General features: G+C 33.9%; 1 protein-coding gene across 1 annotated transcript in view; it reads left to right on the forward strand.

Annotated features, from left to right (window-relative positions):
• LOC128551565 (uncharacterized) overlaps nucleotides 1–12,513 on the forward strand; it is a 55,265-nt gene that overhangs the window by 25,518 nt on the left and 17,234 nt on the right. Inside the window, exons 6-9 of the mRNA XM_053532468.1 lie at nucleotides 3,216–3,473; nucleotides 3,763–3,881; nucleotides 7,327–7,490; nucleotides 7,968–8,056. Coding sequence (XP_053388443.1) covers nucleotides 3,216–3,473; nucleotides 3,763–3,881; nucleotides 7,327–7,490; nucleotides 7,968–8,056 — 630 coding nt within the window. The remainder of the gene's footprint in view (nucleotides 1–3,215; nucleotides 3,474–3,762; nucleotides 3,882–7,326; nucleotides 7,491–7,967; nucleotides 8,057–12,513) is intronic.

Raw genomic sequence — 12,513 nt, forward strand, 5'->3', positions numbered from 1 at the left:
GACCTTAATCACTCGGTCAAAAGATGTTTATCCATACATGTTTTATATATTTGAGAGCGGGTAATAAAATAATTTTTAATTGTTTATTGATTAAACATCAAATTCAAATATCTTAACATATTAATTTGTTGCATGCATATTGTTTCTAACGTTTGTGATTTAAACATTTCTCATTTTGTTTTACAAACTTGACTAACATAAGATAATGTTTGTTTTTCATGAACATATTCACAATCCTTATGTGTATTATTGCAACTGACAGCAATATCTATTTGAATAATTTTAACTCGCATGTACGATTTATAATATTCATATTTTATAGTATTCACCGCAGTATTTTGGTATCATGCACCTGACACTGTAAATAACTAAAAATGGTACCTTTTCTGTTCAGTATGCATCCGTGTGTTTTTTTCCTATATCCATTATGTACTGTGTAGTTTGTAAACCATTTATGAGGAGCATAAAGGCTAGTCAGTACTTCCGGAAACAGATTAATGGTATCGTATCTATAGACTGCAACGGACAAAGAACCTGACCCCATATGGAAGAATTCTTACATGAATATTGAGATAGATTCAAAGGCTTGGGAAAACTAAAGGATTTTGAAATGAAATTGCATACAATTGCCCATGCTATGCCATCCAGCTTGGAAGTTACCCTTTCAAATGAGGGGACAAGTAAATGCCAAACTGAAGGAACTAGAACAATTAGGTGTAATTGAAAAAAAAACAGAAGGTTACCAAACTACTTAGCTTAGCCCGTTAATAGCAATACCCAAAAGTAAAGGTGACATTATCATTTTTGTTGATATGTGCCAAGGAAATACAACGATTTTAAGAAAAGATTTTCAAATGTAGAAGAAACCATTGAAGAAATGAACGGAAGCAAATGATTCTCAAAACAAACTTGACCTAAAACAAGGATTTCAGCGAATTGCATTTTATGAAGAATCGCGAAAGCTTGCGGAGTTTTTAACAAATGAATCCGTTTACCGGTACAAAACTTTAATGTTTGGAACTTCATGTTTACCCGAGCAATTGTAGCTTGCCATTCAGCATGCACTTTCATGCATAGAAGAATGCCGACACATCTCAGATGAAAACAAAATATTTAGAGAAACTGAAGAAGATTATGATAAGGTTTTACGTGATGTGCTACAACGCCTTCGAGAAAGAAAGAAAATTTAAAGGCATTATAACAAATACAAATGCGTGTTTGGTCAGAACGAAATAGAATTTATTGGTCACACCTTAACATCGGAAGGATAGTTACCACATCGACACAAAATCGTTTCCTTGGACTTTTATTGTACCGTTCAAAATTTATTCCGAAGTTTGCTACCTTACCAGAACCCATAAGAAAATTATCACGCAATCGCAAATCTTTTTTTCTGGAAAACAAAACCCGACAAATGGCCTTGGGACATATTAAGGACATACTTTTAAGTGCATAGGTAATGACAAACTACAATCAAAAACAGAAACTGCGCTAACAGAAGATGCATCACAAGTCGGCTTAGCAAGAATTTTATCACAAAAGCAACAGAATGGGCATTTAAGACAAGTTGCTTACAGCAGCAGAACACTAAATGAAATGTAGTATGTTAGCTTAAGAAATTAGAAGTATAACGACGGTACTTACAAAAAAGGAGAAACATTTACAGTACTCACCGACCCATGAAAAATCTCACAGACTTCAGCTAGGGACAAAATCATTCAGTCTATTAGGCAAAAGGTTAAGAGTAATATATGTACAAATAGCAAAGAGTCTTATCACAAGAAAAAACGACAGTGTGCAGTAACATAATAATGCCTCATTCGCTAAAAAGTAAAGTTATACAACTGGATCATGAAACTCATTGTCAAAATAAAACAACTTCTAGGGACAAAAGTATGGTGTCCAGGAATAACCAGGATATTGAACAATTGATCAAACAAACTACGAATGTCAAATGGTATCAACACAACATAATCTCACCATTAGATTTACCCGGAAAAAAATTGTGGAAAGATACCTATGGAAAACCATGGAAAACTACAACATAAAATCTATGATTAACCGGCTCATGAGAATATTCCTATACAGGACCTACCAGAAAACGTTACCACTGACAACGCTCAAAATTTTGTTACTCAAGAAATGCAGGATTTCCTCTTTACATCAAACCATGAAAATGTAAAGATCTGAATTCAAGCTTGAGACAAAATTTACCCTGTAAGAAAAAATAAATCAAAAGTTACAAGACGTCGAATATTAAGTCGGCATATTTCGTATAAGTTAAAACGAAATTTTCGGAAGCATGATATTGCATTTTACAATTATTGAATTTCGAACTGAAACCAAAATCAAAAGAAAACACATAAGTTCGACCTATAATTGGAAACGGAACCAGCTGGAAGCTTGAAATTCAATTATTTCAGCTTTTATGATTTCTTGTCATCCGGTATTTTGAAATTATAAAATGCGATATTTAGGCTGGCTTTAAATTCAATACACGTGCTCGATGTTGAAACGGAAAATGTTGGTTGTAATGTTTGAGATGATGACATGCATTTTTAGATTTTAGTAAATTAGTGAATACAAAATGACCTCACTGACTTCTTGATTGCTGTATTTTTTAAAGATTTTGTTTTCAGATAAGTCCAAATTCGAACATAGTATTTTAAAACGTGTTCTTGTTCTAACAAATAGCTGATTCCCTTTTACTGTTGTATGTTATTAGTATAATGTGTGATGCTGGGATCAAGCTGTATTTATAATAATACCATTATTTACAGCAATTCAACTGTGATAAAAGCGGTGATGGAATTACAAGTACGCTAAGCACTGTTAGTGTTTATGTGATGCGTTATCAATGTATCAAATACACAGATAACAATGACTGTACTGCGAATAAAAATTGATTTAGGAGTTACTATTCATTTATACAAACAGAATACATGTCCATCTTTTCCTTTCATGATCAATAATAATTTAACTGCCAATGTTTTCCCAAAACAAAATGGATTGTTTAGCAAAAGTTATATTGTATGTTCAGTTCCTTAAACACTTCTTAGTGCTCAGTAGAGCAAATACTGCATACTCTATCGATTTTTAATTAGGGGTACAAATTGAAACGTAAGTTAGAATCTACTTTTGCAACAAATATATTGACCATGTCAAAATAGGAATATAAATTTATAACAAAAGCCAGATGTATTTGTTTATTTCAGGAGAAGAAAAAACAGTTGGAGCATGAATATTTCAAGAAACTGAGGAATAAATTAGGGACACATGAAGCAAAGAGCCACATTTCAAAGCATTTTATGATTGACAACATGTGTACCTTAGACGATGATAAACAATTTAGAGAGCTTAGAAAGGAAATTGTAAAAATATCTAAAGAGCAAAGTTATTTTGGTCTCCCCATTCCTACAAAATTTTTGCTGCTGGAGGATGCCATCAATAAGAAAAGAGAAGAGGGAATAAAGGTTTGTTGACCAGCTTATTCTGCTTCAGTTACAAAAAGAAAAAAAAATTCTTTTAGACATTTCCCTCCATTTTCTTTTCATGTATCGGGCCAAGTACTGTGACAATACGCTGCGCAATTAAGATATACATCAAGTGAGAATCATTTTGTATTCAAACATCATAACTCATAGACTTGTTTCCATAAACCTGACATTATTCAATATATTTTGTGTATTTATTGTTATTTTATGTCGACATCCGGCCCTACGTTTAGCTATGTTTAGTTATATGAAATTTATTGTCTATTAGATATTAAAGAAAGAAGACTTCTTAAATTGCAACGAAGAATTACCGTTCAGGCTAGATGAAAAAGAGATCAATTTGTTCTTGAGATTGTATCATGATCTTGGGAGTTTAATATACTTCTGGTAAGGCTTTTTCAAACTCAGTGTGCTATTTTTTGATATTTTTGTTTGTTTTCAATGAATCTTCCTAAATCTCGTATTGACGATCACAATAGCAGTCTTTAACTATTGGTATGCTTCCCAGTGATCTTCATACATTTACTGATGTTAATAAATATGTAAGTAATTTAATTTTGATGTAGTTGATTACGTATGTGTCAGTTTATTTACTTTTATGTCAAGATACAAAGGAACATAAAATCTTTAATATGAAAAGTAGTAGTATATTGAGGAAATCATTAAAACGGGACTGCTTAAAAGCTCTCTATCTGTTATACCGATGAAACATAGATTTGCATAAACCTGTCTTCTACTGCATGTTGTTGATAAAGTTTTGATATAAAAATAGAAGTGAGGAATCAGTAACAGAAATCTTAAGATTACCAAGAAAAAATTTAAAAGTAAAATAAAGTTTGAGTCAAAACTGAACGGTTTTCATTGTAAATTGGGTAAAAAAAAAAGAAAACTGTTAAAAAAGTCGAAAAAATCCAGTTCATCTTGAAAAGAAAACAGAATCATGGGAACACTGTTTTGCATAAGATATCACTAATGAAGTTTAAATAAAAGCCCCTGAGACAGTTACTGAGATACTAGCTTGCATATAAATACTGTTAAACAAAAATTAAATAAAAAGTAAAAAAGGAGCAACTTTATGAAAATGCAAATTAAAGTAATGGAGTCTGTACAGTGCATGTAAAATTGTTACAGTAGATAAGTATGTGAAAATTCAAACAATTTTGAGACTTACAATCAGTTACTGAAGGACCAGATCAGATAAGAAGAAAACCATTGCACGGAGAGAGACCTATAGCTTTCATTTTCATTAAAATGCCTTTTGGAGATACAAAAAGAACCATGCCAACAAGATACCCTTTGTCCATTTGAAAACTGATATAATCAGTGAGACGAATAAAACAAGTATAGGCGGAAAACCCATGCTGGAACCTGTCTGACGCTCAAACAAGAGCCTATTTTAGATTAGGTATTCCTCTAATTGATCATCATGCATGAATGACCCTCTCTATGACTTTAGAAACAAAACTTAATATGGAGACTGGAGGGTAATTTCAAACATCCGATTTGCTATTTTTCTTGTATAAGGGGACTGCTCGGGCAGAGAATCAGCAATAATTGAGGACGAAGTCCTTTAAAAACGAGAGGGGATCGCATCCAACCTTGTTGCCTTATTTTGACACAGATTTTTAGATACTTAAAAAGTTTACTTTAAAAATACTTCAAGATACTACGAAACATAAAAAATAATCGGTTAAATATCTTTTGAAGAGTAAAAATTGGAAACAAAACTCCTACCAACATTATTGACAATGCAGTCAAAACTGTCTGAAAAGACTACCCTTGGGAGAGCCAAAATGTGGTCTTAATTTGAAGATGGCCTTTATTAAGTTAAAATACACTGTAAATGATAAAATTGGAAACAAAACATGCGGGCTTCAGGGTCAGGTTGTCTTTGTTCAGATGTGGTCCTTAACACATGTTTGACTATATTTGGCAATTTACTTACTAGCTTATCAGCAACAGAAGTATTAAAGCATTAAACATTTCTGCAACTTTTATTTTTTCTAAACAAATTCTACCACCATTGTTCAACCCTATATTACTCCAGCAATGAGGTTGCTTTTTTAAGGCACTTCCAGAGGAACTTACAGTCATTCTGAGTATTTTCTTTGTTTATTTATCCATAACATAGCTAGCTTTATTTCTCATAGCCCTGAAGTGATGTAAATTTTCTTCACTTTCTTTTTTCTCTCTTGAAATTGGAAAAGCCTTATCTCTTAATACATTGTAGAACTTCAGAGCCAACTCATTCTTCGGTTCTTCGTTTAATACTCACTGAATTGACAGGAGCAACGGTAACAAGTGTAGAAAAAAGATGAATGTTAGTTATTCCAATCAGTGTTTACATCTTCACAGCATAAATCAGATCCTAAAAGTGACTATTGAAAACTTTCTTATAAAAAGTCTTCTACGATCGAACAGTAAGAGTATTGTGCTTTCCTACTGATTGTTGGGAAACCTTCCTGATGGCATCATATGGTCACTAACACAACATTCAACTACATAACTATGCGAGATATTTTCTGGGTTTTATAAAAACATTAAATCAGTTATTGCAAAATTTGACAGTGTAAGTCTAGTAAAGTATGTTACGATTTGTTTAAGACTAAATGTATCGCACATATAATATAAACTTCTAATTAGTAGGCATCTACAATTAGACACGTCATATTTAATTCCCCTGTGACCACTGTTTTAGAATTATTCAAAGAATATTGACTGAAAATATTTCTTCTACTATTTCTGTAAAAACACTGCTATAAATAAAAAAAATACTGCCAATTCCTGTGATTGAAATCTTCTCAAAAATTTCAAGCGATGTTTTGCATATGTAGATACATTCACTTCAACCATGCCGCTTGCGGTCGTTACGTTGAATAACATAATCGTCTATCTTAACTTCAGACTGACAAATAGTTCATAAAGCCAGGTTTTAGTTGATAAAATGCAGATTGCATTGGCCTTTCTTGCAAGGTTGCGAATTTCATCGATTTTCGGCAAAAGACTTTAAAAATTAAAGTGAATGAAATGCAGACCTCTTCTTTTGAAATTACTATAACTTTCTTGGCCTGAGTACGGAAAAATAGATTTTAAGCAACTAAATTATATGATGTAACTTGATGCTTATGGAATGAATGTCCGTCAAATGTGATTCTATCAAACAGGGAACTATGAATCTGGATGTTCGACGACATGTGTCCGAAAACTTGCTTGTCCGAATATACTGACACTTAAATTTTATATTGATAAATGTTTGTACACAAGCGCACGGTAAAATATACATCAGCGTGCATTCAGTGTCCATTTCCATTGTAAGATGACTTGTTAATCGCTTCTGACTGTTGCAACATTAAATTATTGTAATTATAATCTGTTAACAAAAATTCGACTTCCAAGATCACAAACCATTAAATTCTATCAAGATGTAAGAAATGTATCGCGTGATCAAATCCAGTCTTTAAAAGTTGTTGATGCAAAATCAGATCGGTGTATGTTCCAGAAGCCGAAAAACATTTTTTTTTTGCTTTTCACCCCGTGGTTTTATAACATTGAAGCCATGTGTTTATCCACCGTCCGTCCAATCAACTTTTCTCGGCTGGTTATGGATAAACTGGCTGGAAGTTCTCCGTTCTTTCTTTCTTTTTTTCGCAAGCCTCTACTCCCCAGAACTGATTCACATTCTACACACGACTTGATTAAACTTCAGTTACACGTGTACTTTGAGTAATGTTATTATTGTTATCTAGTTTGGTGTTTGTTAAGGCCAGTTCTGCCAAACAACATTGTTTTATTTACTTTCTCATATTTGTCTTAGATGAAAACTCTTTTACAGTGACAACAATTTGGAACACTATATTCTGCTGGAGCCGCAATGGTTAATTGATGCCTTCAGGAAATTAATTACAACTAAAGAATTTGTTCCTAATGAAAATACAGAAACATATGAGAAATGGCGACAGTTTGACGAAACAGCAATTCTGACAAAGGACTTGATAGGTATAACGGGGAGATTTTTTAAAATGTTAAATCTGTTCGGAGTAGTATTTATGTGATATCAGATGAGTATTATCTTTAAAGCATTATTATAGTTTCATAAACATGTATCCAGTTTGGTTGAAGTTAAGATAATATAGATCTATGTGTTATTTAGCATCATATTAACACCTTATCACGTTTTGAATTTTGTATTTTATCTTTAAAATTGACATTACGTTGAAATGACTTATCACCAAGTTTTTAAGCATACATTTAGTTCATTGCTCCATTTAATTGGTGTCATAAAGATGTATAGATAATGCAAGGTAAGATTATTATAATTTGTGTCATTGATTGATCTCTATCGCTATGTTTATATCATGTTAAGAAACTACAAAGCATACTAATGCAAAATAGAGTGAATTTTCGGAAACGACTTATTCTAAAACAAACAACATTTAAAATAATTGAAAACATGATCAGTTATATTGTTTCTAGATGTGAGTTGGAGAGACATGGAGATGTCAGAACAAACTCTAATGTTAGAATATATGAAAAAGCTTGGGTTGATTGTTCCAAACAAAAAGGTAAGTGAAGTTAAAGGTTTCTCTATGATATTAAATACATAAGTTGAAATGAATGTGATTAAAATATAGCAAACCGCTATAGTCAATATCTGTTATGATGTCATGTACATGCAAAGTAACAGAATTATTGCGTTTTCTCTGAATTCTTATTATTTATAGACAAGGACAAAATTTCATATTTGTGTTTTGATCAGGTAGTCTCTATCCGGCTATGTAGGGTTACGTTTCAAAACATCATTGAGCAAAACAACTTTGCTAATGGTCCGTAACTTGTACCCTGTGACATGTTTTATGAGCGTAAACAAAGCAATTCAGTTAACGATTGAAGAGGAATGGTGAGTATCCGTCTTAGTTGTTCGGAAACAAAGTGCTTGTTTTGAGAATTTTCTTCTCAGTCGTATATTTATGTATCAATAGACTTTAATAGCGCTAAAAGTACATGTTCCTTTGGGATGTTCCAGGCCCTAAGCTCGAAGTTTGTAGAATTCTGAACTATAGGCTCAAGCTGGGCTTTTATGAGTGTGCTATGTCCGTCTATTGTTTTTATTGTAAACGACGTTTTCTCATAAACCACATGATGGATATTCATCAAACTTGTCAAAAAGCGCCCTTGCATGTGCCTCTTTAAGGGTTTTGGTCTCGGTTAGACGCCGCAACAAGAGCTAAAAATAACACATTATATTTCTGAACCATTAATAGATATAAGACTTGATTAGCTGTATACATAAATAGGACAAGAAAAAATGAGGTAACTCTAAAGCCATATTAGATTTACCAGATATGTATGAATCATGGTCAAAATGTTTGTTTTTATCAGTATTTTCAAACTGTGCTAAACAATCTACATGTAGTTTGATCAGAATGTAACCTGGGTCATGTGGAGTCAAAACTTATGTAACCATGACAAATCATAGAATGTCTCGTTTATACTTTACAAAACAAATTTTCTCCCGGATCTCTGTGAATCATGTAATTCAAAAATATTTTACAGGGTCCTGCAAAAGATTCTGTCACTAATTTGTTTCCGTAGTTTTATCCCAGATATTTCTTAAAATGTTTCATTGCGCTTGACTTGAATGGTGTGCCAAATAGCTAACGATATCCGATTATTTCGTGCAAAATGCATTTCAAATGACCGAGTTACTTCATATTAAAATGCATGCAGTCATTTACACTGACCAATTTATTTGTCACATTGTAAAACGAACGAAATGACTGAAATTTGTAGCTATATTAAGTGCCTCATTAGTCTCAAAGACACGCATTTGCAAGGTAGGCCAACAACAAAAAAGAAGCTGTAATGGGAAAATATTACAGACGGGTTGCTTCAAAAATCCAACAAGTACATTTAGATTTTATGCAAAATATAAATAGAGGAAGGTGTAAGGGGTAGAAAAGTGGTGGGGGAGGAGGTTGAAGAGGAAAGTACAAGGATGAATATGCAAAGGGAATGCTACGTTCCTTAATAGTTACACTACAACGTAAACCACAATAGCGCAGACATTCATGTTCAAAAGATAAATACACACAACCACACCCAACTAACTAAAATAGATAAATTGACAAGTAAGATATAACAAAAAAGCGCAACGCTTAAGACACATAAGCACACAAACGCACACACTGAGCAGGAAAAGACAATCGTGTACCGCCTTAGGATTGCGGCAGCCAGAATAAAGTGGGCCACGAAAACCAACTCATAGCTAAAGGAGAGGGGATGCCAAAGCAACAGAATGCAATTGCAAGGGGAAAGGATGGGGGCGACAGGGGGAGTGAGGAGAAAGAGAAAAACGCTAACAACAAACAATACAACATATGAATCACAAAATACAAGACACACAGAAAACCTGTTGAAAATAGGGGCACCGCGTTGGAACGGTCAGTAACCTATATAAAGGAAACCGGGGGTTTAAACGCGTTTAGAGCATGCCAACCTCGCACTTACCCTTTTTAGCTCACTTGGCACATAGTTACAAGGTGAGCTTTTGTAATCGGGCAGCGTCCGTCGTCCGTCGTCCGTGCGTACGTCCGTGCGTCCTTGCATGCGTAAACTTTTGCTTGTGAACACTCTAGAGGTCACATTTTTCGTGAGATCTTTATGAAAGTTGGTTAAAATGTTCATCTTGATGATATCTAGGTCAAGTTTGAAACTGGGTCAACTGCAATTAAAAACTAGGTCAGTAGGTCTAAATATAGGAAAAATTTGTTACCTCTCGAGAGGCCAGACTTTTCAATGGATCTTCATGAAATTTGGTCAGAATGTTCATCTTGATAATATCTAGGTCAAGTTTGAAACTGGGTTAGGTGCGGTTAAAAACTAGGTCAGTAGGTTAAATAATAGAAGAACATTGTGACCTCACTAGGGGTCATATTTTTCATTGGATTTGCATGAAAATTGGTCAGAATGTTCACCTTGACGATATCTAGATCAAGTTTGAAACTGGGTCACGTCCGGTCCAAAACTAGGTCAGAAGGTCAAATAATAGAAAAACCTTGTGACCTCTGTAGAGGCTGTATTTTTCATGCGATCTGCATGCAAATTGGTCAGAATGTTCATATTGATGATATCTAGGAAAAGTTCTAAACTGGGTCAACTGCGGTCAAAATCTAGGTCAGTAAGTCAAATAACACAAAATCTTTGTGACCTCTCTAGAGGTTAAATTTTTGATGGGATATGCATGAATATTGGTCAGAATATTTATCTCGATGATATCTAGTCCAAGTTTGAAACTGGGTCACGTGTGGTCAAAAACTAGGTCAGTAGGTCAAATAATAGAAAAACGTTGTGACCTCCGTAGAGGCTATATTTTTCATGGGATCTGCATGAAAATTGATCAGAATGTTCAACTTGATAATATCTAGATAAAATTCGAAACTGGTTCATGTGCGATCCAAAACTAGGTCAGTAGGTATAAAAATTGAAAATCTTTGTGACCTCCCTAGAGGCCATATTTTTCATTGGATCTTCATGAAAATTGGTCAGAATGTTCATCTTGATAATATCTAGATTAAGTTTGAAACTGGGTCACGTCCGGTCCAAAACTGGGTCAGTATGTCAAATAATAGAAAAAACTTATGACCTCTGTAGAGGCCTATTTTTCATGGGATCTGCATGAAAATTGGTCAGAATGTTCAGCTTAATGATATCTAGGTCAGGTTTGAAACTAGGTCAACTGCGGTTAAAAACTAGGTCAGTAGGTCAAATAGTAGAAAATCCTTGTAACCTCTCTAGAGGTAAAATTTTTCATGGGGTCTGCATGAAAGTTGGTCAGAATGTTTATCTCGATGATATCTAGGTAAAATTAGAAACTGGGTGAACTGTGGTCAAAAACTAGGTCAGTAGGTCAAAAATAGAAAATAGTTTTAACCTCTCTAGAGGTAAAGTTTTTCATGGGATCTGCATGATTATTGGTCAGAATGTTCACCTTGATGATATCTAGGTCAAATTTGAAACTGGGTCATAAGCGGTCAAAAACTAGGTCAGTAGGTTAAAATAATAGAAAAACATTGTGACCTCCGTAGAGGCCATATTTTTCATGGGATCTGCATGAAAATTGATCAGAATGTTCATCTTGATGATATCTAGATCAAATTCGAAACTGGTTCATGTGCAGTCCAAAACTAGGTCAGTAGGTATAAAAATAGAAAATCATTGTGACCTCCCTAGAGGCCAAATTTTTCAATAGATCTTCATGAAATTTGGTCAGAATGTTTACCTTAATGATATCTTGGTCAAGTTTGAAACTGGGTCACGTGCGGTTTAAAACTAGGTCATTAGGTCAAATAATACAAAAACATTGTGACCACTCTAGAGGTCAAATTTTTCATGGGATCTGCATGAAGATTGGTCAGAATGTTCTTCTTGATGATATCTAGGTCAAGGTTGAAACTGGGTCACATCCGGTTTAAAACTAGGTAAGTAGGTCAAATAATATAAAAACCTTGTGACCTCTGTAGAGGCCGAATTCTTCATGGGATCTGCATGAAAAATGGTTAGAATGTTCAGCTTGATAATATCTAGGAAAAGTTATAAACTGGGTCAACTGCGGTCAAAATCTTGGTCAGTAGGTCAAATAATACAAAATCATTGTGACCTCTCTAGAGGTTAAATTTTTCATGGGATCTGCATGAGTATTGGTCAGAATGTTCATCTCGATGATATCTAGGTCAAGTTTGAAACTGGGTCAAGTGTGGTCAAAAACTAGGTCAGTAGGTCAAATAATAGAAAAACGTTGTGACCTCTGTAGAGGCCACATTTTTCATGGGATCTGCATGAAAATTGATCAGAATGTTCAACTTGATAATATCTATATTAAGTTCGCAACTGGTTCATGTGCGGTCCAAAACTAGGTCAGTAGGTTTAAAAATAGAAAATCATTGTGACCTCCCTAGAGGCCATATTTTTCAACGGATCTTCATGAAAATTGGTCAGAATGTTCATCTTGATAATATCTAGA

The sequence above is a fragment of the Mercenaria mercenaria genome, unplaced genomic scaffold, assembly GCF_021730395.1.
Source record: "Mercenaria mercenaria strain notata unplaced genomic scaffold, MADL_Memer_1 contig_127, whole genome shotgun sequence".
Lineage (NCBI taxonomy): Eukaryota > Metazoa > Mollusca > Bivalvia > Venerida > Veneridae > Mercenaria > Mercenaria mercenaria.